This window comes from Agelaius phoeniceus, chromosome 4, assembly GCF_051311805.1.
Source record: "Agelaius phoeniceus isolate bAgePho1 chromosome 4, bAgePho1.hap1, whole genome shotgun sequence".
In the NCBI taxonomy this organism is placed as follows: domain Eukaryota; kingdom Metazoa; phylum Chordata; class Aves; order Passeriformes; family Icteridae; genus Agelaius; species Agelaius phoeniceus.
The window spans coordinates 2,489,984-2,511,688 of NC_135268.1; the positions used below are offsets into that span (position 1 = coordinate 2,489,984).

Here is a 21,705-nt window from a genome sequence, read left to right on the forward strand (position 1 = left end):
TTTTTTTGAATATTTTCACAGGCAATTTTCTTCTGGCCATTTGCCATGACTGGCACTTCACATGTACAAGGTGTGCATTATAAATTTATTTAGGAAGGGTAATGCAAACTGCCAGTAATTGCAGCCTGAGTACTGACATCACTGGGATACTCCAGATAATTACTGGTATGACAAGTGTTCAGGCCTGCTTCTTGAGTTGATTGAGGAACTTTAGAGGCTTAGGTAACTTAATAAAAACCTCTTACATCAAGTGAAGTTAAAGTAAGGATGACAAAGTATTTGTGCATCACAAGCACAAACTATTGTCAAACTGATAGGAGGCCTGTAAATCTTAGGCTTGTTTTGCATCTGATATAATCCCAGTTTGTTTCACATTGTGGACTAAATGGTAAATAGAGATTACTACTGTGGCTGAAATAATTTTCTGTGCATGTCTGTGAAGATTTTTGTATTATGCACAGACCTTCCCAGGCAAAATGCAAACAGGAGAGTACTGTTGGGTACATGTATTTATTTTAAAATATGGCTAAGCTAACAGAAATATTTTTCCTTTTATTTCTCCCTTAATAGCCTTCAACAAGAAATTTGTAATGTGCTTGGAAAAAATAGTGCCCACAGTGGCCCATCGCCTTTCAACCTATGCCTGTTCTTTTCATACCATCCAGCAATGTTCTGGTCTGCATAGCTTGTTAAAGCCTGCTTGAGGAGCAGCAGACAAAGCAGAAAAATTACAGTTTTCTGCACAATATGTAGCTGTACCACTGAATATTATTTGTAGTTGTGGGTTGCATTTCTGGTTGCCTGGTTGTAAAGCTTTCTTGGTCTAATCCTTCAGGTCTTCCATGAGCAAAATTTCTCTTCTAGGCTTTATGGAGAGAGAACTGCAGGCTGTGAACAAACATCCCTTCATCCAAAGATGAACTTGTATATAAGATACATTACGGGTTTTTTCCGATGCTTCCTCATGTTTCTAATTATCCAGTTATTTTTTCTAAACGCATGAACCTTCCAACTTCCCTATAGCTGTCAGAATAACTCAAGACAAGGATGGGTTATAAAACAAAAAATAGCTTCAAACATTTTATCTTAAATAATGTATCTCCCAAAATATAGAAACCAATAATTCCCCTGTAACACTGGTGAACAATTCTAATAATCATACATAAAATTATGCTTAATTTTTATTTGTAGTATAGATGAGCCCACATTGGTTACTTAAGCAGTGTTCCAATTTCCAGGATATGAGAAATGGTATACTGGCCTTTCTGTTGTCCATCTGTGGAAAATATGTGAAGAAGGCACTTGATCTATAGATAGCTCTTGGAAACCTATCCCTGAAAATCACTCTGAGATCATTTGGAAGTTCAGCCCAGCCTTCCAAAGCCAGCTTAGAGCTAAAGGCTTCCCTCATTTACAGTAAACAGTAGTGCATCCACAAGGTGTTGGAGCTGCATTCTTAGGTCTAATTAAAGTTTAAACGTAACTTCTGGGACAAAACAATACTTAGGTCCCTGAGACCACGGGTGACAGTTTCAGGGCAGCCTGGGGCAGCCCCTTGAGTAGCTGCACCAATCTGGAAGTACCACAGTGTACTTTGCTCCAGCCATGCTGCTGCCCCATTCTGTGGGTGCTTAGCAGAGTATCCAGAATTGGCACTCCTTGGTGCCACATTCAGTTTTCAAGCCTGTAATCAAAGGCTTTCTCAAGACCCTCAGGCAGCATCCTTGGCAATCACTACAGAGAAAATGAACAGGGAAATAGGAAGCCATAGTCTATGAATTTTGACGAAAGCAACTAAAGAGCTTCCATAGTTCTGCAGAATCATCTAGGACATCAGTTGAAATAGCAGGAAATTTTACTAACTTTGACTATTTCAGCTTGAAATATTGCCAAGGAAAGTCCTCTGTGATTTCAGGACACAAGAAAAGATGTGCATCTGGTGCACAGCACAGATAATGCGCACTGTATTTGAGTATAAGTGTATCTGACTCTTCATTTTCGTTACTAGTGTGCAAAATAAAGACTCAAAATCAAAATTTAAAACATTTGCAGCTCACTTGAGCGAACTCTAGCAAATACCCTCAAAACTGTAGTGCTCCTCTACGTTTTTTCCCAGCCCATTCCAATGAAATAGTCACTAATCACAAGATTAGCCTCCTTATTGTGCAAATTGATGCTTTTATACTTCAGTAACTTCATCAGTAGTGAAGTCCTTTATTTAGTTACTGCTGTGAATACAGTAAAAATGTCTCTCACTGTCAGGATCTGTTGTTACCAAATTTAATCTAAAATATTCCAGTCCCTATGTTTGGTGTCTGCTCAGTTGTCTTCACTATAATCTAAAAGCCATAAGCTGCATTTTTTTTTGGAACAGACAGTTAAAATGGCCAAAGCGTTATCTCTATTTTTTCATTAAAATACTGAAGTGGTGAATATAAATCACATGAATGATAACATTCAAATAATTTCAATGCCTTAGGGTGTTGTGTTTGTTTGAGGGAAAGGAGGTTGAGTGGTGGGGTTTTTTAAAACCAAAGGCCAGCTCTTGGAGCAGTTTTCCATGGGCTTGAACTGTAATGGTTTTGCATATGCCCAGAACAACAAAGCAGTTTAAAACAGGGTGCCCTATTGGAGAGAGACCCACCTTTTAAAGCAGTGTGCAGCAGTGAGGACCCAGCAGCTGCTGATGAGAGTAGCACCACACAGGAGTCTCCCGTCACCATGAGAGGATTTCAGCCGCAGTGCCACCTGCCACGGCCAGCCGCCCCTGCAGGAGTGACACACGGTGCTCAGCACCCAGCACTGGGGAACTTGGGTTACCTGCAGTGTGCATCCTGTTGGCTTTGTTTGTCTGACACAGCTTACTTACAAAATGTGCTCTTTATTAAGGATGGTCAATATTTTATATCCTGGCAACATTCAGAATTCCTTTTAACAATGGTCCACATTACTTTACAGAAAATTTAGGCATCCAGCACTCTTAAGTGCTTCCTCCCACAGTCAGCTATTTGAATTTTCTCTTCTCGGATTGCATTCATTGAGCCAAAAATACATTCTGTGGGTTGCTCGCCAAATACCGTCCAAGTCAACAAACCAGAAATTTCCTGTCAACTGGAGAGGGGAAAGGAAAATTTCTTGAAAAGCTGAACCCAGCATCCATCCCTGTCTTCATGAGAAAGGAAGGTGGCAAAATGAGGTATAAAGCAACTGTGGAAGTCTCAAGTATAGAGGAGCACCTTTTTTCAGCCTGTCATCTGTTTTTTATAGTAGATCAGGTCATTTTTGCATACTATGAATACAGGATGATTTCAATTTTGCTGGTTTAATACACTAGGAGTCAGAGAAGAGAAAGGGAGAGAGATGCACCTGTAAGCAACAGCAGCATCTGAGAGTATGCAACAGGTAGTCTGAGTGTTTTCTGAGTACTGTCAACTTGAATGGGTGTGCTGGAAAACAAGAGCTGCCAGGGGCCATCTAGTCCAGCATCTCAGAGTTACCCGTGCCAAATGTTTTAAAGTAAGGTGGAGGAGCTTACTTCCCATAAAGAATAAAACAATTTAGACACTCCTCCGTTTTAAAAGGTAGGATTTAATATGTTTTTCTAAAATGAGGTGATTCAGACAGCTTTGGATTTGCTGGTACATATGTAAGTATCCAGTTCTTTTCAAACTTCCTCAAGTTCCTTGTCTTAATGACTTGTTGTGACATTGAGTCCTTTTCTGATACATACATATGCTCCCTTTCTTGAATTTGAAGCATTTCTGCATGCACTGTTGGATTTTCATCACCTTTTTGCTTCATCTAACATTTCTGTACTGATTTATGAGACCAAGTTCTTTGCTCTGAGTTTTGCAATACATTGTTTGTCACTGTTGCATTTCAGCAAGTGTCCTTAGAACTTATATTCTAAGGCAAGAATTCTCAGTCTCCTCCTGTGCTATGCATTATCTGTTATCTTATTTGTCTCTTTACTAAGGTAAGTCATCCTACTTTACTTTATCTGGCTGTGTTAAAATATTTTTCTGGGCTCCCTCTTGTTACTGTTCTTTGAAGCTCTCCCACTTGGGCAGTGTCTTCTTATAAATGGATTGATCAGTGCTGTGCATGTACTTTGAAACAGGCTGCACAGTGCTTGTAATGATGCTGTTAGTGTATTTTTGGCAATGCCTTTTGTAAGATTGTGTAATTTTATTTTTTTTTTGTGTTTAGTCACAACTGTTGAAAAAGTAAAGTCAGTTCCTCCTGGATTTTTAGTTGTGTCATCATCAAGGCTTATTTTATGAAAGAAAATAAGGTCTTAGGCAGTGAATCATACCCAGGCCTCTTTTTTGGTGTAGATGGCATTTAAAACCTTGTACTACATTGATAGCTCTGTTTTTATAGCTCACATCCTGATATGAAGACATCCTCTGATAAAAGTAAAATAGCTATTTTGTAAGTTTAAAATTTAACCCCTTCATGGACTTTACCCACAAGCATCTACAGATTTTCAACTAATGCTGCAAGTACTTACCAATTAATACCTTTTAATTTCCTGCAAATTTGCTTTGGGTATATTTCTATTCCTACATCATGACAAGTCAAAAGAAAAACAAACAGCAAGCCTACAATAAAATTGTAAAAAAAATTGGCAAAGCACTTGTGGCAAATACATGTCTTAGAAGCTTTATATTCAAAATTATTTGTCTTTACCAATTATTTACCGTAAAGAATTTTTCCCACCAATTATTCGCTTTTGTCGACGATGGAGTAACCTCAGCCCACAAACAGAAGCAAGAGAATCTAAACCAGAAAGGGAGATATAGAGAGCGTTAAAGTCAACATGAAAAGTGGCCAATATTCAATGAGAGGTAACTTTATAAAAAAATCTAAAGGTTGAAGGTATTCTATTTTTCATGGTAGTTTTTAACAGGCAAATTTTGATTGGGGAAAACAGATTTAGAAAGTCTTTATAGCTGAGATCTTTTGACTGGGGAAAATACACTGAATTCTTTAAAGACTTAGAAATGCTTTGTAGCTGAGTTGTTTTGACTGTGATCAGAGTCATTCATGAACACATTTGCTTTTCACATGTAGGATTTTATAGGGCTCTTCCTTATTTCCTGTAAGTGGAAGCAAACCTTGCCAAACCACACAGGTCTCAGTCCTTATCTGAGGATAACCTACACCTTGAAAAGCTGAAGGGAGCTATTTGGGTTTTTGCATCATGTCCCTCAAGCAGCTTAATGAACATGGCTGCTCTAAACCATGGCAACAAATACCCTGTATTGATTGAGCAGTCTTGATGATTCCTTTCTGCAGCTGCAAAGAATAAGCTCACACAGTGTCAGCAGAGAGAATTCCCACCCCTTTTGTTCTAGAATTGTTTTTGATAAAGGTGTTTCCTCTGTGAGGTGGGATTGTTAAGTCTGTCTCTTCCTACCAGAAACTTGCTCACCTTGACCTGTTGGTCTGCCCCTCATGACAGGGCCTCACCTTTATTGCTGTTCCCAGGGACTTTCTTGCTTAGGTGGTCGCAGATGACCCCCGCGTCCTCGCTGTGCCGGCAGTTGTGCATCCCAATGTCCTGCTTAATGCAGTCTGCCAAGGATCTCTCATTTCCTGTACACTTGATGTTATCCACATGGATCGGGCCTTTGCCCTCACCAAAATAGGCCATTGTTCTTGCTCTGGCTGGACCTCTGCAAACAGAGCATTTTTTTTTAATTATTAAACATTTTGAGGCATTAGTCTACATTTTACTCAAATTTCCAAGTGAATAGTCAAAGACATTGAGGTTTCATTCCAAACCCTGTCACTTGTTTCACTTGATAACAAGCACCTTCCACCACCTCTTATTCTGCTATGTAGAAAAAATAAAACTGTGACAAAATTGCTATATTTCATTAAGGTTTAAAAACTGCTTTTTTGTGTCTGGTTAGAAGGCAGTGTGCCAAGTATTTTACATTGTATCAGCATTACATTTTGCCATAAAATACGTGAAAGCTGCTTTTTCATAATCTCTTTAATCCTTGTATAAAGTCAGCATCTGTGAAAGCTAAAAATAATTTGTTCAGGTCTGATTCCCTCAGATAGATGGGCCAGTTAAATACAGTATACTTGTGATGCAGTAGGAATGATGATGTACAGACCTATAAGTTGCTAGTAGTTATTAAAGTATTTTATTATCCTGTTGTTTTTTACAGGGCACCCCATTTGAGGTCTAAAAATGTCACGTGGCTGAACACCAGTTCAGTGTCTGCACCCCCCTGTTCTTGGGAGGAACCCAGTACTTGGTGCTTTTGTAGCATTTAAGCATCTCATTTGGCAACTCCTGTGATAGAGTATTACTGTTAATTAGTTAATCTTCTTAATTTATAAATAGATGTTTTGTTGTATATGGTTTAGGAGGCAGAAGGAATTATGAGTGAGAGACCACCCAATTGGCTATACAGAGAAGTGGGGCAGGAAGCCACAGACACCTCTAAGCATGCCTGAACTACAAGCTTACCTGTTGGTTAAGAGCAATTCACTGACATTTTACTGGAATAAGGATATGTGGAATTCTAGATAATTAAAATACAGGTTTCCATTTTAAAGGATACTTTATAATTGTATATTGTGAAGTACTGCTTCTGTGCATACAGAACTGTAACTGCACATGTGATGAAATGCTGGAGCCGAGAAAGAGAATTCGACTATGAAACTGTATTAGGCAAGAAAGTATTTCTCCCCCTTTACAGCTCTTTTTGTACCTCTTTATTACCTGCAGTGTTGGGGAAGGTAAGTGAGAATGGCATGAAGGGTTTGCATCCCTTCTTGAGCTGGGTTTGGTCTGTTCGGGAGCAATCCTGATTTGTCAAACCATTTTCAAAGCTTCCTCACAGTAGAAACGTGACTGGCTCTAAGTGAACCAGCTCTCAATTGCCACATCCATATAACTGAACCATGAAAGTAACACAGGAGCTTCCTCCATTTTGAAACTTTTGCACATGGATAGCTTTGCCTGTGTGGATTTTTTTTACTATGTTCTGAAGGGTAGATGGGTAGGATTTCCAGGTAGGGAACATTGGTTAGAATGCAGAAATTGTAAAAAGCCAGGAAATAGAAGCTCATGAAACACTACGTGAGAGGCGACACTACAAGGTCAACTGTCCTTACACATTTTCAATTTCCATGGTTAGGAGGTATTTGCCAGATAATCCAAAGCCTTAACTGCCTTTGGAACCAGTATAGGACAATCTCTGCCTAAGGAGTTTACTATGATTTGACTTGTCAGTCCCAAATAGAGTGACTCTTGCTCCAAATGTTTTTCTTTTGTGAGGGATACTCTGATTACAGATAACCACAAAAAAAATAAGTCCAGCTCTCTGATACCTGTGGGCAGCTCATGTGTTCATGTTTGCTGTTACAACACAGTGACCCAGTACAGGCACTCATTGTAAATTCTTACTTGGTTTTGGTTTCTTTGTCAAATAACAAAGTTTCTGCTTTAGGGCATTGTTTTAAAGTTCCTCAGGATATTGAAAACTGCTTTGTTATCAATCACCAACTGCAGTATTCTTATCCTTCCCCAGAGAAGTATTTATTGCAGTTTAGTACAGAATTCGCTCTCCAGATCTTATCAGTTACTTAGTAAAAGGGCACTACCTCCTTCTTCCTACCTTTGTATGAAAACAATCTATCTCTTACTGTGCATCAGTAATCTCTCAGTTTGCTGATAATATGAATGAAAGCTTTTCAAACCCAACCAACCAACAGCACCATAGAAAACCCAAACCAACCCCCACTGAAAAACGTCTCAGGAAACAATTGTAAAAATCGTGGTGTTCTTGAGCAAGGAGTGCAGTTTAATAGAGGAAATTATTTCATGTAATTGGGAAATCTCTGAAGGTACAAATGTTACATCTCTGTTTTTGTTACATGCTGGAATGTGCCCTTACAATGGCCTTAGTGCACCCCTAACAAACACGTGTCCCTTAATTGCTGCTTTCCAAGCCAGCTATTTATGCACTGATGACCCTCAGAGAAACAACCTTTTTGTCAGTTCAGATCTGTCCCTGGAGAGAAGTGGCTTCAGATCTTTTCCTCTTAGTTCTCCCACACCAAGGGCCATGCAGAATAACAATGCTGAGTTTTTCAGATGCAGTACTATTATTATTATTCATGATATTGTTAATGAGGAAATCAAGTGGATTAGGATAGATGGACACTTATCCTAGAATTAACAAGTTAGGTACCTTGTAAGAGTGATATATTGACTTCTAAGTCAAGTTTTGCCATTTAGAAGCCACAGTGTAGTACTGCTTTTAAATAGGCTTTTACTAAATGAATACCAGGGAGTTTTTACAAGGTATATATTGTGTGTTCAGGCATAATGTGATGATATTTGGTTGGACAGACTTCACATTGTTAGATACAACAAACAATATTATTTGTATTTCTTCAGCTCAAATTTCTTTATAGATATACTTGGAGATGACATTTCACTAATTTCCTGTTGTATTTCACTACTATTCTGGGTATTTTTCAAGTCTTATTAGTACTGCTATTTATATATCTCCCCTATAGTTATCTTTTTGCTGCTGTTGGGTATCCAGAAGAAAAATGCTGATGACTGGTGTAAGCCTGATTAAGTGATTTCTCTCAAAAGTGACACATACATTGCAGTAGTTTTAATTAGAGGGTGGGTTTGTTCTGTCAGGTCTATTCCTGTATTAAATGAAGCTTATTGAAATTACAGTCGTGCAGACTGGAGCCATAATCCCTTGTGTAACAGTTTCATCAGATCTTCGAGCTACATGAAATCTAGCCAGATCACTAAAGGAAGGGAAAACTCCATTAAGTTAGGAATTCAATAGCTGGTGTGCCTGCATCTCAATCTGCAGTCATCGTGTCCACGCCTCGTGACAGTGGACACTGACCTGTTTTTTAAACGAATATGACAACTAAAGTTTTGTATTTAATTAATAGATTCAATAATTTGGAATGTTTAACTTATAATGAAAAGTATTTAATAACTCTCACTAACTTGCATTTTTGTTGTCAGTCAGACTGACACACTTTTGAATACTAACATTCCCATTCCCAGTTATGCTACTTAATGAACATTCTTTTTGAAGACATAGCCTTACTACTTCTCATACAAATAGTAGGAATACATTTTTCTAAAAGAATGCCAAACTAACAAGTTTTAAAAGACATACATTATCTTATTAGACCTGTTTGTGGTATTTGGTTGCAGAAACTTAAGATTTTTAGATACAGAAAACATAACCTGACAAGCAGCCTAATGAGCTTTCTTACTTGTAGCCAAGCTGTCGGCAGACTACAGCCGCATCCTTATCAGACCATCCATCATCACAAATTGTGCCCCATTGGCCATTGATAAAAATCTCCACACGTCCTTCCTTCTTATTCTCACCATCCATCAGCCTGATGGGAGGACCTGGGAATAAATTACTGCTGTCAGCTCACAGCAACAGAAGCAAGAACTGGTACTTTTAGTTACTTTCATTATATTTAGTACAACTGATATTTACATTCAACAAGCCTAATATCAGTGAATAAAGTAGTCATATTCATCCTGGCTGGCAAAATGAAGCAGTTTGTACAAATTACAAGACAGTACTAAATACTACTGTACTTTACTCTTCAGCTGATTCCTTAATTCCAAGCCAATATGTGGCATAGTTCAGAAATTGACCACAATTCTATAGAAATGGTAGAAAACACCTGAGATACCTTTGATATGATACCCATACAAGCTGGACAGATTTTCCTTAGAGACACTTTATGGGTGAATGTAACTCTCAGTCCATAAATGCATTCTCAAACTGGTTGTTGCTGCTCCTCCTAACCACTGTCTCAGCAAAATAGTGCAACATTGTGTTGTACTTCAACTATTCCTTATCACTGTGCACCTTGTTCTGCAGCATGTTATTCTATATTTTTCTAGCAATTTAAATTGATTGTTTAATCAGATAGTTTCATAATATGAAATTTCACTTATGTGGATTAGTCAGACTTAGTTGATCATGGTTTCTGCAGTGCTTGGCCTCTAGTTAAGTTTTGACTCATTAGGCAAAGTACATACTTAATTCTTACTTATTCTAAAATGCCTCTGTAGCCTGCAAGCAATGCAAATACCTTTAAAACAGTAATGAATTCCTCTGTGGCCTCTTTGTCGTGTTCAAGGGAGTATCACCTTCTCAATCTTTTTGTATGGCATACTTTATAATCTTTAATATACACATGAGAGTTGCTTTTTAGAATAATGGAAAAGACTCTTCCTCATTCTTCTAACCTGTTCCCAATCTTTTCTAAATATGTGAGGATGAGGGATTACTTAATTGCATTCTTAAAGCAGTATTTTAAGATGGATGCATTTGATATTTAATTCAGATTAATTTGGGGTATGTGTAACTTCTGTATAACAAACATGATTCTGGTGAGTGCTAGTTAAATCTGGCCTAAGTCATTAAATGAATGGGGAAGTATTTGAAGATAAAATCCAAGTATGTTTGCTTCTGATGTAATTTAAAGCATATTGTGTTGGAGTTCATACTCTCTGGACAGTTACATGGTTTAACTTCACCGACATTCTGTTTACTTACACTGTTGTGATCTTACTGAACAAATGTCATTATTGCAGTAAATCCTATTTCCTTTTTAGTGCTCCATAATATCTGTGTTTTTTTAAGTCTTATCATCTACTAATTTCTCCTTTTTTTCCACTGAATTGATCCTTATGGGAAAAAAATGCTTTTTCAAATGCTGGGAATTAAATGGTAACAACACTTTGTCCACTTTCCAATCAGAAATCTCCTAGGAAATGTCAGATAAACTCTTATTTTCTTGTTGAACTGATATGTTCTGGAAGAATACAACTTAGGTGAGAATTATACTTCTATTAACCAAATAGAGGCACAGAATAGTACTAATATTTTATTGTTTGTTTATTTATTGTTTAAATAATATTTTATTGTTATCTCATCTTCTTGTGGTTAGAAAACATATTTATATATATATATATATATATATATTTCTGAGCACAAAATTAATATAGCATTCTGGTAGTGGGAATGTGAGAATGTTACTATATGGATGTATTTAACTGAACCAGACTCCTTCAGCAGAGATATTTCATAGGAATTTGAGCAAAGTGGCACAGATGGTTTGCATCTGTAAAGACAGCAGTCATGGATTGAATTCCTGTTATTTTTGGTTTGAGAAAATTCTTTCTAACAAATAGGATTTGATATATGTACTGCAACACAAGACATTTATTGGATGGTGAGAGGGCTATATAGAATAAGCCTGTAGAGAGGGAGAGACTCAAAAAGTACATGTGGAAGTGCTGAATTTTGTTGTAAACAACTAGCAACATTGTGCAGTAAAACCATGTTGTAGTTTGTGGGATAAAGCTTCAGTCTGTGATTTCAAGGAAACAGGCATATAATACCAATTTCAAATTCAACAGAAATCATCTTGGGTAAGCTAAACGGCATTGCCAGCAATTTTCTAAAAGGCTACATACTGACAAGCTACACACTTCATGTAGCAAATTGTAAAAATGAAACTTTTTCTGTGCAACCCATTGTTCCCCTGTAGTTTCTACTGCAAATATCTCATAGCCAGAATTATTGTTTAATTACCTGCATGTGGATTTAGTAATCTTTGAAATTTATTTGTTTCTATTTTGTTGTGTTTATATTTTTATCACTGTGTAATTGGTATTTTTCTATCATTACTTATCAGTCTTTTTATTCTCTTTATTTTCATACAAGTCTGTAGGCTTTGACATTGGAACTAACTCTTTTATCTGGGTGTGTAGTATCATTCTGTCCTGGTCAGTGACTGGGGCCCGTTCACCCAGACACTATAAATGATAGGCAATAGTAACACAGAAATAATTTCATGCTTCTCATCCTACCTTCTTGCTGTCTCTGAACTTCCCATCTTCTCCATATCCCTTGTTTTGGATTGTCTGAATGCAAAGCCATTGGAGGATGTACTATTGATTTGTATTCTTCAGTGCTCAGGTATGTCTCCAGCATTTGACACCAGACATTACTTGGAGGTTGAGAAGTGCCAAGTAAAATTAGATATCTATCATGAAGTGCTGAATAGGTTCAAAATCTAGTGGAGACAGACAATGGCATCCCTGGAATGTGACTTGGTTACCTTGCAAATCTGGGTTGAGCTTTAATGTTCTGGATGCTTAAGTTCTAAACAAAACTTGATTATTTCCTGTGACCTTCAGGAGAAAAGTTAGATTTTTTCCCTTCCTGTTCTTTCCTTGCATCTATCTGACAAATATTATGATTCTGAGAATCCTTAAGTATCCTGTACTTTGGTTAGATCTGTAACCACAGCAATACTCATACTGTGACTTCAGCAAAGGGCTTCCTTACCAAGTGAGCGCTTGTGGCTGTCGTTTTCTGGGTGGCAGATGAGTCTGACATCCTCCTGATGGTTGCAGTCGTGCTTCCCCCACTCCCGCCGGGAGCACTGCAGGAGGTTTGTCTCCTTCCCAGAGCAGATCACATCATCCAGCCAGATGGGCCCAGAGCTTCCTTCTGAGGAGCCCTCTTTTTCCATACCTGCACTTTTTCCATACCTGCACAACACAGAGGTATGTTTTGGTCCATGGTGATCAGAGGACACATGATGCTTAAGCATGAGAAAAGAAAGTGATATTCCTGAGGAAATAAAGATTTCTCAAGTATTCTCAGTAAGCAGGTTCAGTTAGCATTAAATTCAATGAAAGCACCATATGCTGCCTCTTCAGTAATGTTTTTTTTAAGGAATTACTGTTACATTAGTACAAACTTAAGAATGTAATGCCTTTGATTAAGGCTGCTCTTCAACCAAGCATATGGCTGGCTCAATGACTCTGAGGCTTTAAGCATCTTCTTAGTATTCTGTGTACATTTAAATGTCACATACTGAGACAAAATCCTTTTTTGAATGTCAGCTGTTACAGTTTGAAGGCAAGACAACAGTCACCTACTGAGAGTGTATCTTTGTAGCCAGAGATCAGTAGGAAAAGTAGGGAAGACTGAATGCATGAAACAAATGGGATTTTTCTAAAAAGCTTTTCAATACATAACTGTTCCAGGGCCAGGCTGTGGGAATTTCTGAGGCAGTGCAGAAGTACTTACACCTTGAAAATGTGTGTCATTAATGACTGTACAACAAGCAAAGATTTAGAAGAAGCAAACTTTTATGGGGAATATAGAAATCAAAATCAGTTCTTCTCTATAGCACATGCATTTATCTCGGCCAAAAAGAGAATTAGAAGGAACTCAGTGAATAAAGGCTGCTAAATCACACTTGTTGAAGGTTTTTCTGCCTAACCTAAGGCCTACATACCTCTGTGAAACTGAGGAAAGCAGGCTTTAATGGATTGTAACTTGGTTGTTTCTTTGAAGCACTCAGCTAATATTAAAAAGCAGAATCTGAAAATAGGACCCATGTAGGGTTCATGTAACTGTTTGTCATCATGCTCAAGTCACAGAGTCAGATATCCAGTATCAAGTAATCTTACTTAAATCCCAGCTGCCAGCAAACCACCTGCGTGTTGAGCTCCGTCCAGCCGTCGTCACAGACCGTGCCCCACTGGCCTGTGTGATAGACCTCCAGGCGGCCCTCGTGACTGCCCTTCCCGCCTGCGAGCCGCAGCGCACCATCTGTGCCCGGAACAAGGGAAAGCAGAAACAAGCATCACTGTTTCTTAGATCTCATGGCACTTCTAAAGCAAAATCAGTAACATTGCCTTTACTGCATCCAGTTTGAGTTTGTGCCTCTGCAAACTTGAGAAGTTTTTTGCAGAGCTGTGAACTCTGCCTTTGTCCTGTTTTTTCCTGTGGTGATTGATGACTGGAGTACCTGTGAGAGGTGTGCAGGAAACACCAGCATCTTCTTTGTGGCCACAGTTGTGTTCTCGCCAGGGGCTTTTTGGGCACTGTTCTATCGAGAGTTCATTTCCCGTGCACCTTACTTCATCCAGCAGCACGGGGCCAGAGCCTTCTCCAAAGTAAGCCTGGCTCCATGCCTTGGCAACACCCCTGTAGAAATGCAAGGAGCACCCAGTCAGAAGGAAGCAAGCTGAAGATTTTCCTTTCCTGTGCCTTTGACTTTTAACTTTCCTAGGAGAGATTACAGATGAACAGCTTGGGTATGAGGATTCTAATTTTAATACTCATTTAATATCTATACATAGTAAAAATAATCTAATATATATTTCTAAAGTGACTTTCCCCTGTTGTCCTCAAAGCACATTAATCAAATACCCAGATAAATGTGATTGTTCCCTATTTAGTCCTGTGAAAACTACAGCAAAGAGATCTTAAGTGACTTGACAAGTGTCATATCACCCATCAGCAATAGAAATAAGAACAGGAAGCAGACCAATGACTAGCCTTGTATAGGGTATATTCTCTGTCAGCAGAACGGGTTTTGAGCACAAAAAAACATGTTGATTGAAAACACTCTGTTGTTTTAGAATTACAGAAATGATGCAGTGTTTAACCCTTGATCATCTATCAGGATTTTTCCTATTCTATTTAAAATATCATGTCTTTCATATGTAAGTGTTAGCCATGGTTTGGTTTCTTTCCACTCAATATTTTCTCTGTTCCTATATTCACTCTAGTTTGAAATGGCAAGATTGAAAAGTCTAAAGTTTGCACTGTAATGATTTACCTATCTAAAGCATTAGTTTAAATTAACTAAAAAAGCATCTTGTCTTTCCAGTGTATCTGATAAAAATGCTGGCAGAAATGTATAGAAAATATTAAGGAAAAAATCCCTATTCATTAAGCAGCTGGCTGAAATCAAAGAGATAATGATGGACTGCTCTGAATTCTTTTACAATTTATTCCATGTTATCATATTCTAGTAAGAGTCTCTGGAGTTAGGCAGAGACAACGCATCCCATCATTATAACCAGGGGAATTTGTGTCAAGCAAAAGTTGTTTAGGAAACCAAATAATAAAAGAAGTTGCCATTATTTTCCACCTATGAATGGTAGATTCAAATTCTGGATTTTTACAGGAGTGCTACAGAAAAGTAGAAGGGGTGTGGGAAGCTACTTACTGAGAAGCTTTACTTTTACAGTTTCTGGCGTGTTTTCAGATGGATTAACAGTATGCAAATTTGGATTATTTTTAGTACTTCAGAACTGGTCTACTGCCTCTGTTGGTAAATTGATTTCACTTCATATTAATTAGCATGTTTGTTGTGACATCTTGCTTACTTGAGAAATTCTGTAAATCTCTAGACATATTTCAAAAAGACTTAGCAGGTTTAGCACCATCTTAATACAATTAATTTACTCAGAAAAACAAATCAAATTAGAAGCATCACAAAACTGCAGTTTGTGATGATGAAATATAAGTAATAAAAAGTTTTAGTGTCATCAGGAAGGAGGCAGGCTAAAAGCATTACACTTGTCATTAGTATACAGAAATGCAAAGCAGAGCTTAGTAACTCCCCACACCTATTAATAGCAGCCCAATTCCAAAGCAAGAAAAGCCTGCCAGAAGACAGACTTTCCAATAGGTATTCCCAATTGAAAATGTGCAGGAATAGAGAAATACAACATAAAATAAGCTGGGGGAAAAAACCCAGATGTCAGAGAAGCATATTGGTTCCTATGTTGGCTCAGCAGGGCATCTACAATATTTTTAACTACTCCAAAGTTCTCATCCTTCTGAGCTAATTTGGGTGGCATGGGTGACCCATGGCCTCAGCTACAAAACAAGTACACTCTGGGAATCACCCATGAATGCCACAGAACTTTGTACCTTCAATACCACTTCTTTCACTTCACTGTAGTCCCAGCAGGCTTGAACAGGCAATTTCTGTTCCAGTCTCCTCTGCATTTACCTGCTTAGCTCTCATCCAGTCTGTCTCAGACATGATCCCCTTCTCCTGCATGGGATACAACCCAGCATCTTCTCTGTTTCTTGCTCCCAGTTCTTTCCCTCTTCAGCCCTACTGGCCTACCATCCCAATTGTCCTCATCTCCTTCCTCTCTGGTCCAGCAGTTTTCCTCTTAGTCTCCCACCTCTGCAGCATTTTTCTGCAAATACCAATACTTATCTTCTGTGGGGTATCAAAATCCCCTCTGGCTGTTAAGAAAGTGAATCAAAAAAATCCTCTTCTGCCGTTGTAGCTGTATTTCGGACCATGCTTAGTTCAGACAGAATCACTGACAAGCTTAACTGTCAAAACCTCAAACAGATCTCTAGCTCAGTATATGCAAACTGAAAATCTTCAGAGATGCGTGGCTTAAACAAATCTAGAGAGATTCTCACAAGCATGCCAAAAAACATATCCTTCCTGACAAAGCAGCGTTCTTGTGCCAGAGCCAGGAGGCTGTCAGACTCTGCAGTAAAATGAATTGTAAGGATTCAAACAGTCAAAAATTTCTTTTCTTCACCTACAGGTTTGGATTGAAACTTTACAGGAATTGTAGTGAGTTTTCACTACAAAGTTAACATTTATTCTTTATCTGTCTGGCCAAACAGACAAAATTGGCCCTCTCATATGACACTAAAAACTGGTTCCAGGGAATTGAAATGAATGTCACTGTACCTGAATCTTCTATAAATAAACTCAGTTACTGCTCCAAAGTATCAGTATGATTCTAAAGGAGCATTTTTTTGACAGTTACGCTTCTCTTAGCTTCAGCTGAGGGTCTGATAACTCTTCTGCTTTGTTGCTGGAATAACAAACATGTAGAAAAACAAACCCAAGGCCGAGCTGCCGACAGACAACTTCAGCATCTGCATCATCCCACTGGTCATCACAGACTGTGCCCCACTGGCCACCATGGTAAACTTCCACTCTTCCTTCGTGGGCGTTGCTCCCACCAGCCAGCCGGATCGGAGTGAAGACAGGGCCTGGCAGCAAACACAGGATATAGAACAGGTCATTCATGTCCTAAAATACCATTCTGATAGTAAAGAGGGAGGAAGACGTGGCTTAATGGTTCCTCCAACATCACTCAAGAACCACATTTTCTTTTTTCTACTAGATGGAAAATCTGAAAGTAAAGTGAGTTCCTTTATGCTCCACTCTCACTAGCTGAAAAAGCTTACACGTACAAGTAAGCATATTGATCTTGAATTACCTAAGTGTCACAGCATTCACAGACACTTAGTGCTGTAAGGCTAAATACTGAATCAGTCAGGAGAGCTACTTTTCTACAAGTAAGAGCAAAATTGGGTAAAATCTGAAGTAAGAGGTAAAAATTATGTGATGAACACAGAAATTAATCCCTTTTCTCATTCCATTAGAAAATGCAGTCAGAGCTGTGAAATCTCTTTGACTGTGGAGTCTCAGTTGAATTGTGCAAGTATTATTCCCTGCTTGCTTCCAGTCTTTTAAAATCAGTAGCTCTCTTCTGGTGTACCAAGGAACTGTATTGAAGCATCACTGCTAAATAAATCTATAATAATAGAAATAGTTTAAAGCCATATAAAACTCCATAATTGCTGTAATGTGAACCAGGTTATTTTTAAGTTCTGCCATATCTAACATCCAAATTATTTAAATTTGAGTAATATTTGTGTAACTTTCCAGCCAATTAATGCTACTATTTAGTTCTTGGTTATTAAAAAAAAAACCCAAAACAACAGTACTGAGGGCATTTCTCCAATTTCATATTAGTGTGTCACTGATATGGGGAGGGGAGGGGGGGGGAGGTTATAAATATTTTAAAAGGCTATTTGCAGTAGAACCTGAAAAATGTGAAAGCATTTATAATTTTCAGTTTCTTTAGGCAAAACTCTCTTGTTTTCATTCTTTAATTTGTCTCCTAGCTTGAAAAGATTCTCCCTTCCCTCTACTCAAGAATTTTCTAAGACCAAAATTTTCTTTTAAAAGCCACTTAAAACCATAAGTAGGAGAAGAAAGGCAGCACAGAACTGGCTGCAGCCACATGTTTTGGTTCCAGCTGAAGAGATTGGCCTTGCCAACTCCCCAGCACTGTCTGCCTAGCCCCACTCGAGGCAGCACTATCTTAAATCTGATGGCATGCCTGCCCATTTAGTTAGCATCTTGATTAAAATAATATCAAATATCTTAAAAACATTAATGATACTTGTTTTCCTAATAATATAAGTTTGACATTAAAAAAAAGTGGGGAAACAGTTTTCATTTTACAGACAGAGATTCTTGCTACCTTACTCTTTCTCACAACCTACATCTGAAAGAAACAATTTGTTGTTGATTAGGAAAGGTAAAAAGTTGTTAAGCTAGGTGCTGCTTGAGGTATTTGGAGCAGTTAATAATGCAATTATTCAATCTGTATAATCTGTTCCAAGAAATCTTAACACTTTTTCTAATTTAATTATTGTAATTATTACAACTTCTACTTAAATAAAACACAGACTTGAGGAAAACATATGTATTTTTTTTTACCCAGGGAGGAGCTACATGTGACAGCAGCTGCCATTTTTTGAGGACATGTCCCATCTTGCCAGGTATCTTTTTCACATAACAGTATATTTTCTTCATCACCACGACAACGCACTTCACTCCAGAAAACAGGAATAAGGCCTAATCCAGAAAAGGGTATGTGTTTTGCTGTACCTTTTTCCCTGTAAAAATAATCAGGATAGGATATCAGAGTGGGAGGATGGGAAGTGGAAACATTTTCTCATATATAAATCTTGGAGTAGAAAAGAAAGGGCTTTCTTCAGTAGTGTAAATTCATCACATTTTCATACAGTTCACCATTGTCTTCTGCACAAAGAAAAGTAACAGATGTGACCCAGTTCTCACCATTTTGTTGTGGGATATTTTAGTACAATGACTGTGTTGCTGCAGAGCCAGCTACATTCCTGCTCTCCCAGTTCTTAACTACAAAAACTACACAGACTCCACAGTCCATAGGTGAATCTACAGTACCAGCCCACTATAGTTACAGTTCCAGGAGGAGTAATGCCACCAGGTCTTTCTCCCTGATTCTGTCCTTTACTCCATGCAGACATACCATGTTCTGCCCATAAATGCCTTGTATTGTGGCTGTGATGATGGGGCAGTGCCACCACCTCACACTCCATCAGATCAGGCCCCCATCCATTTTTCTCCATTCAGCCATTCCCATCCACCCAGAACATTTTATAAACAGCTCTTTTTCCTTCTCATGCTGAATCTACAGCAACACTTAAAGAGCCATCTTCTCTTCCTTGCAAAGCACAATGAAGTTAAAACAAAGCCCAAATATGGTGATATCAAAGGAACAGATAGATGGAGCACCTGAAAAGCACCAGTAATACCTCATGAGTTCACCTGGTGGTACAGAGATCCAAATTTCTCTGAAACATTCAAGGCAGCTCCAAGTTTTAGCTACTGTTTGCTTGGGGCTTTTTTGGCCTGGGTTCAGCTTTGAGCCATTTCTGTTGAAAAGACAAAACCATTCACCCGTATTGCTGAACGACTTTTGCTAACAGCAGCCTCGTTCAGCTGAAATGTTCAGGGTATAGAGAGCAGATAGGACTCACATGAAAATGAGGGAAGGAGCCACTGCACGTAGACAGCTGAAGTCATAAGCAAAATCACAGCCTCCAGATGGCTGAACTTTTATCTCATCTAATCCTTATATTTTTATAAGTTGGCATGGTGTGTCCAGATTGGTATTGAACATTATAAACCAGCTTAGATTTAGTTCTGGCTAGCAGTCTTAAAAAGTGGATTAATCATTAGGAATGTCACAGTGCAAGTCTGCTATAAAAGCCCCTTACTGCTTGTAGCAAGCAAAACCAGTGCTTTGGTATGTGAGTGAAAGAAATGTTAGAAAGGCAATAAAGGCAGACAAATTATGCTAAAGGGTGCTGTTGATTAACTGCATTCTGGCAGCACTGGGAAGTAATGGTCAGTGAGGACAGTGCAGGGATTTTCAGCCTGTCCAGTATGGCTGTAGCTCTGAAGTGTTGCCATTTGCCAAAAACGTAGGATGAGTTCCAGGTGTCATTTGGCATACTACAATGGGTGATTACTAGGATAACCTCTTGCCCCTGAGAATTAGGAATTTTCCTGTGATTAGGAGCCCATGTAGAGTCTAATCCTGGCTCCATTTACATTGTTATAGATTCAATAACCTCACTGGAGCTGTTAATTTACGCTTAGATGTGTGAGATCAGGATCAGACCACGTAATTCTGTCCATGTGGACATCTCCCAGATGTCCAGTAGAGCAGTTTGTTGAAGCTTGCTGCCCTGTTCACACATTTCACTTTGAAAGCAAAGCATTTGCCACAGTCTGCTCCTGTCCAGATCCTATCTCCAGCTTTCTGAGGAAATACTGATTTCCTCATAGAAGTGTAATGCAGCTGAAGCCAGCAAAGTATTCTGGGAAGAACAGCTTCAGCATTCAAATACATTCAAACAGAAAAAAGCAATCATCAAACACAAAAAGCCCCCAGGATTTACAAAGCAGATTGTCCTTTACACTGAAACATCATGAAAATGAGTTGACTGATTTTTACTTGAACTGAAACTTACCCAAGTGCAAGCTGTCGACATACAACTGTCGCGTCATTATTGTCCCAATGGCTCCCACAGATTGTTCCCCAGATTCCATTCAAATAAACCTCCACTGTACCTTCAAACTCATTCTTGCCTCCCCGGAGTCTCACTGACCCTAGTTACCAAAAATTAAAAATAAAACAATTACACCTCCAAGATAATCTATTGCTTGGTTAAGGCATCCCACACAAAAGACTCTGAACTTCATTTTCCCTGAGTTCTTGTTTCATGGATACTGAGCTGTTTCCAAGAAACATTCTGGCGCACCTAACATTCTCATACAGTGATGCACAAATTAAGAGAGCCCTTTTTGTACATGAGGAAAGCATTATTCTCCCCATACTGAAACTGCATCATATTTCTGATCCTTCTGATGCTATAACTTAAAGATCTCACAAAGTATTTATAGACACATAATTATTGAAACGTGATTTCCTCTACCCAAATGAGCAAAACATATATATGTATGTGTGTGTATATATATATATTTATACAGTGTGTGTATATGTATATATATATATATATATTTGTGTAAAATATGCTGTACTTTTATCTTTCACAAAATTCCATTGACCTTAAGGGAATCAGAAAATAACCACATGGACTGCATAGCTTTTGCTCTGACCCATGTAACATTATGCATGTCATAGATGACAGCAGTTTATTTTAGCCAAAGAATGCATTTGTTCATACTTTTCTCAGACAGAAGAACACTGCATGTAGTTCTATTAATTCATGAGAGGTCTTTACCAAACTCTCAGACAAAGCAAGCTAAAAACCATAAGGAATTGTCTGAAAGAAGTGGGGAGGGAAAAATGCTTATTGAGAGCTACAGAGCACAGAAATCCAAGAAAAATAGCAGATTTTGCATTTTTGTATTACAGTAGTTTTACTTGAGATGTCTGATGCATCTACTGTTGAAGGCAGCCAAGTGCCCCTGGCAAAGGTGGGAAAAGCTGGTCATAGGGGTAGCTACAGAGAAACAGAGAAAATCATGACAGTAATTCAACAAGAAACATTTCTGTTAAATTATCAAACACAGCCCAGCTATATTCAGACAATTCATATTGTCTGAAATCCCAGTTAATCCATCTGCTTCTGTTCTGTGATCTACTTAGAAGCTACACCATCATCCAGTTTGCAGGAGTTTAGCAATAGGATGAAGACAGTCAGTGTTTGTGCC

At 38.4% G+C, this 21,705-nt stretch overlaps 1 protein-coding gene across 2 annotated transcripts in view; it reads right to left on the reverse strand.

The window, feature by feature from the left end:
- PRSS12 (serine protease 12) overlaps positions 1-21,705 on the reverse strand; it is a 33,744-nt gene that overhangs the window by 4,714 nt on the left and 7,325 nt on the right. For both annotated transcript variants that reach the window (XM_077176718.1, XM_054633161.2), the window contains exons 2-11: positions 20,499-20,637; positions 18,415-18,593; positions 16,742-16,892; positions 13,873-14,051; positions 13,532-13,673; positions 12,396-12,601; positions 9,286-9,427; positions 5,476-5,681; positions 4,704-4,782; positions 2,645-2,767 (exon numbers count right to left, since the gene is read on the reverse strand). In XM_077176718.1, the coding sequence (XP_077032833.1) occupies positions 2,645-2,767; positions 4,704-4,782; positions 5,476-5,681; positions 9,286-9,427; positions 12,396-12,601; positions 13,532-13,673; positions 13,873-14,051; positions 16,742-16,892; positions 18,415-18,593; positions 20,499-20,637 (1,546 nt within the window). The remainder of the gene's footprint in view (positions 1-2,644; positions 2,768-4,703; positions 4,783-5,475; positions 5,682-9,285; positions 9,428-12,395; positions 12,602-13,531; positions 13,674-13,872; positions 14,052-16,741; positions 16,893-18,414; positions 18,594-20,498; positions 20,638-21,705) is intronic.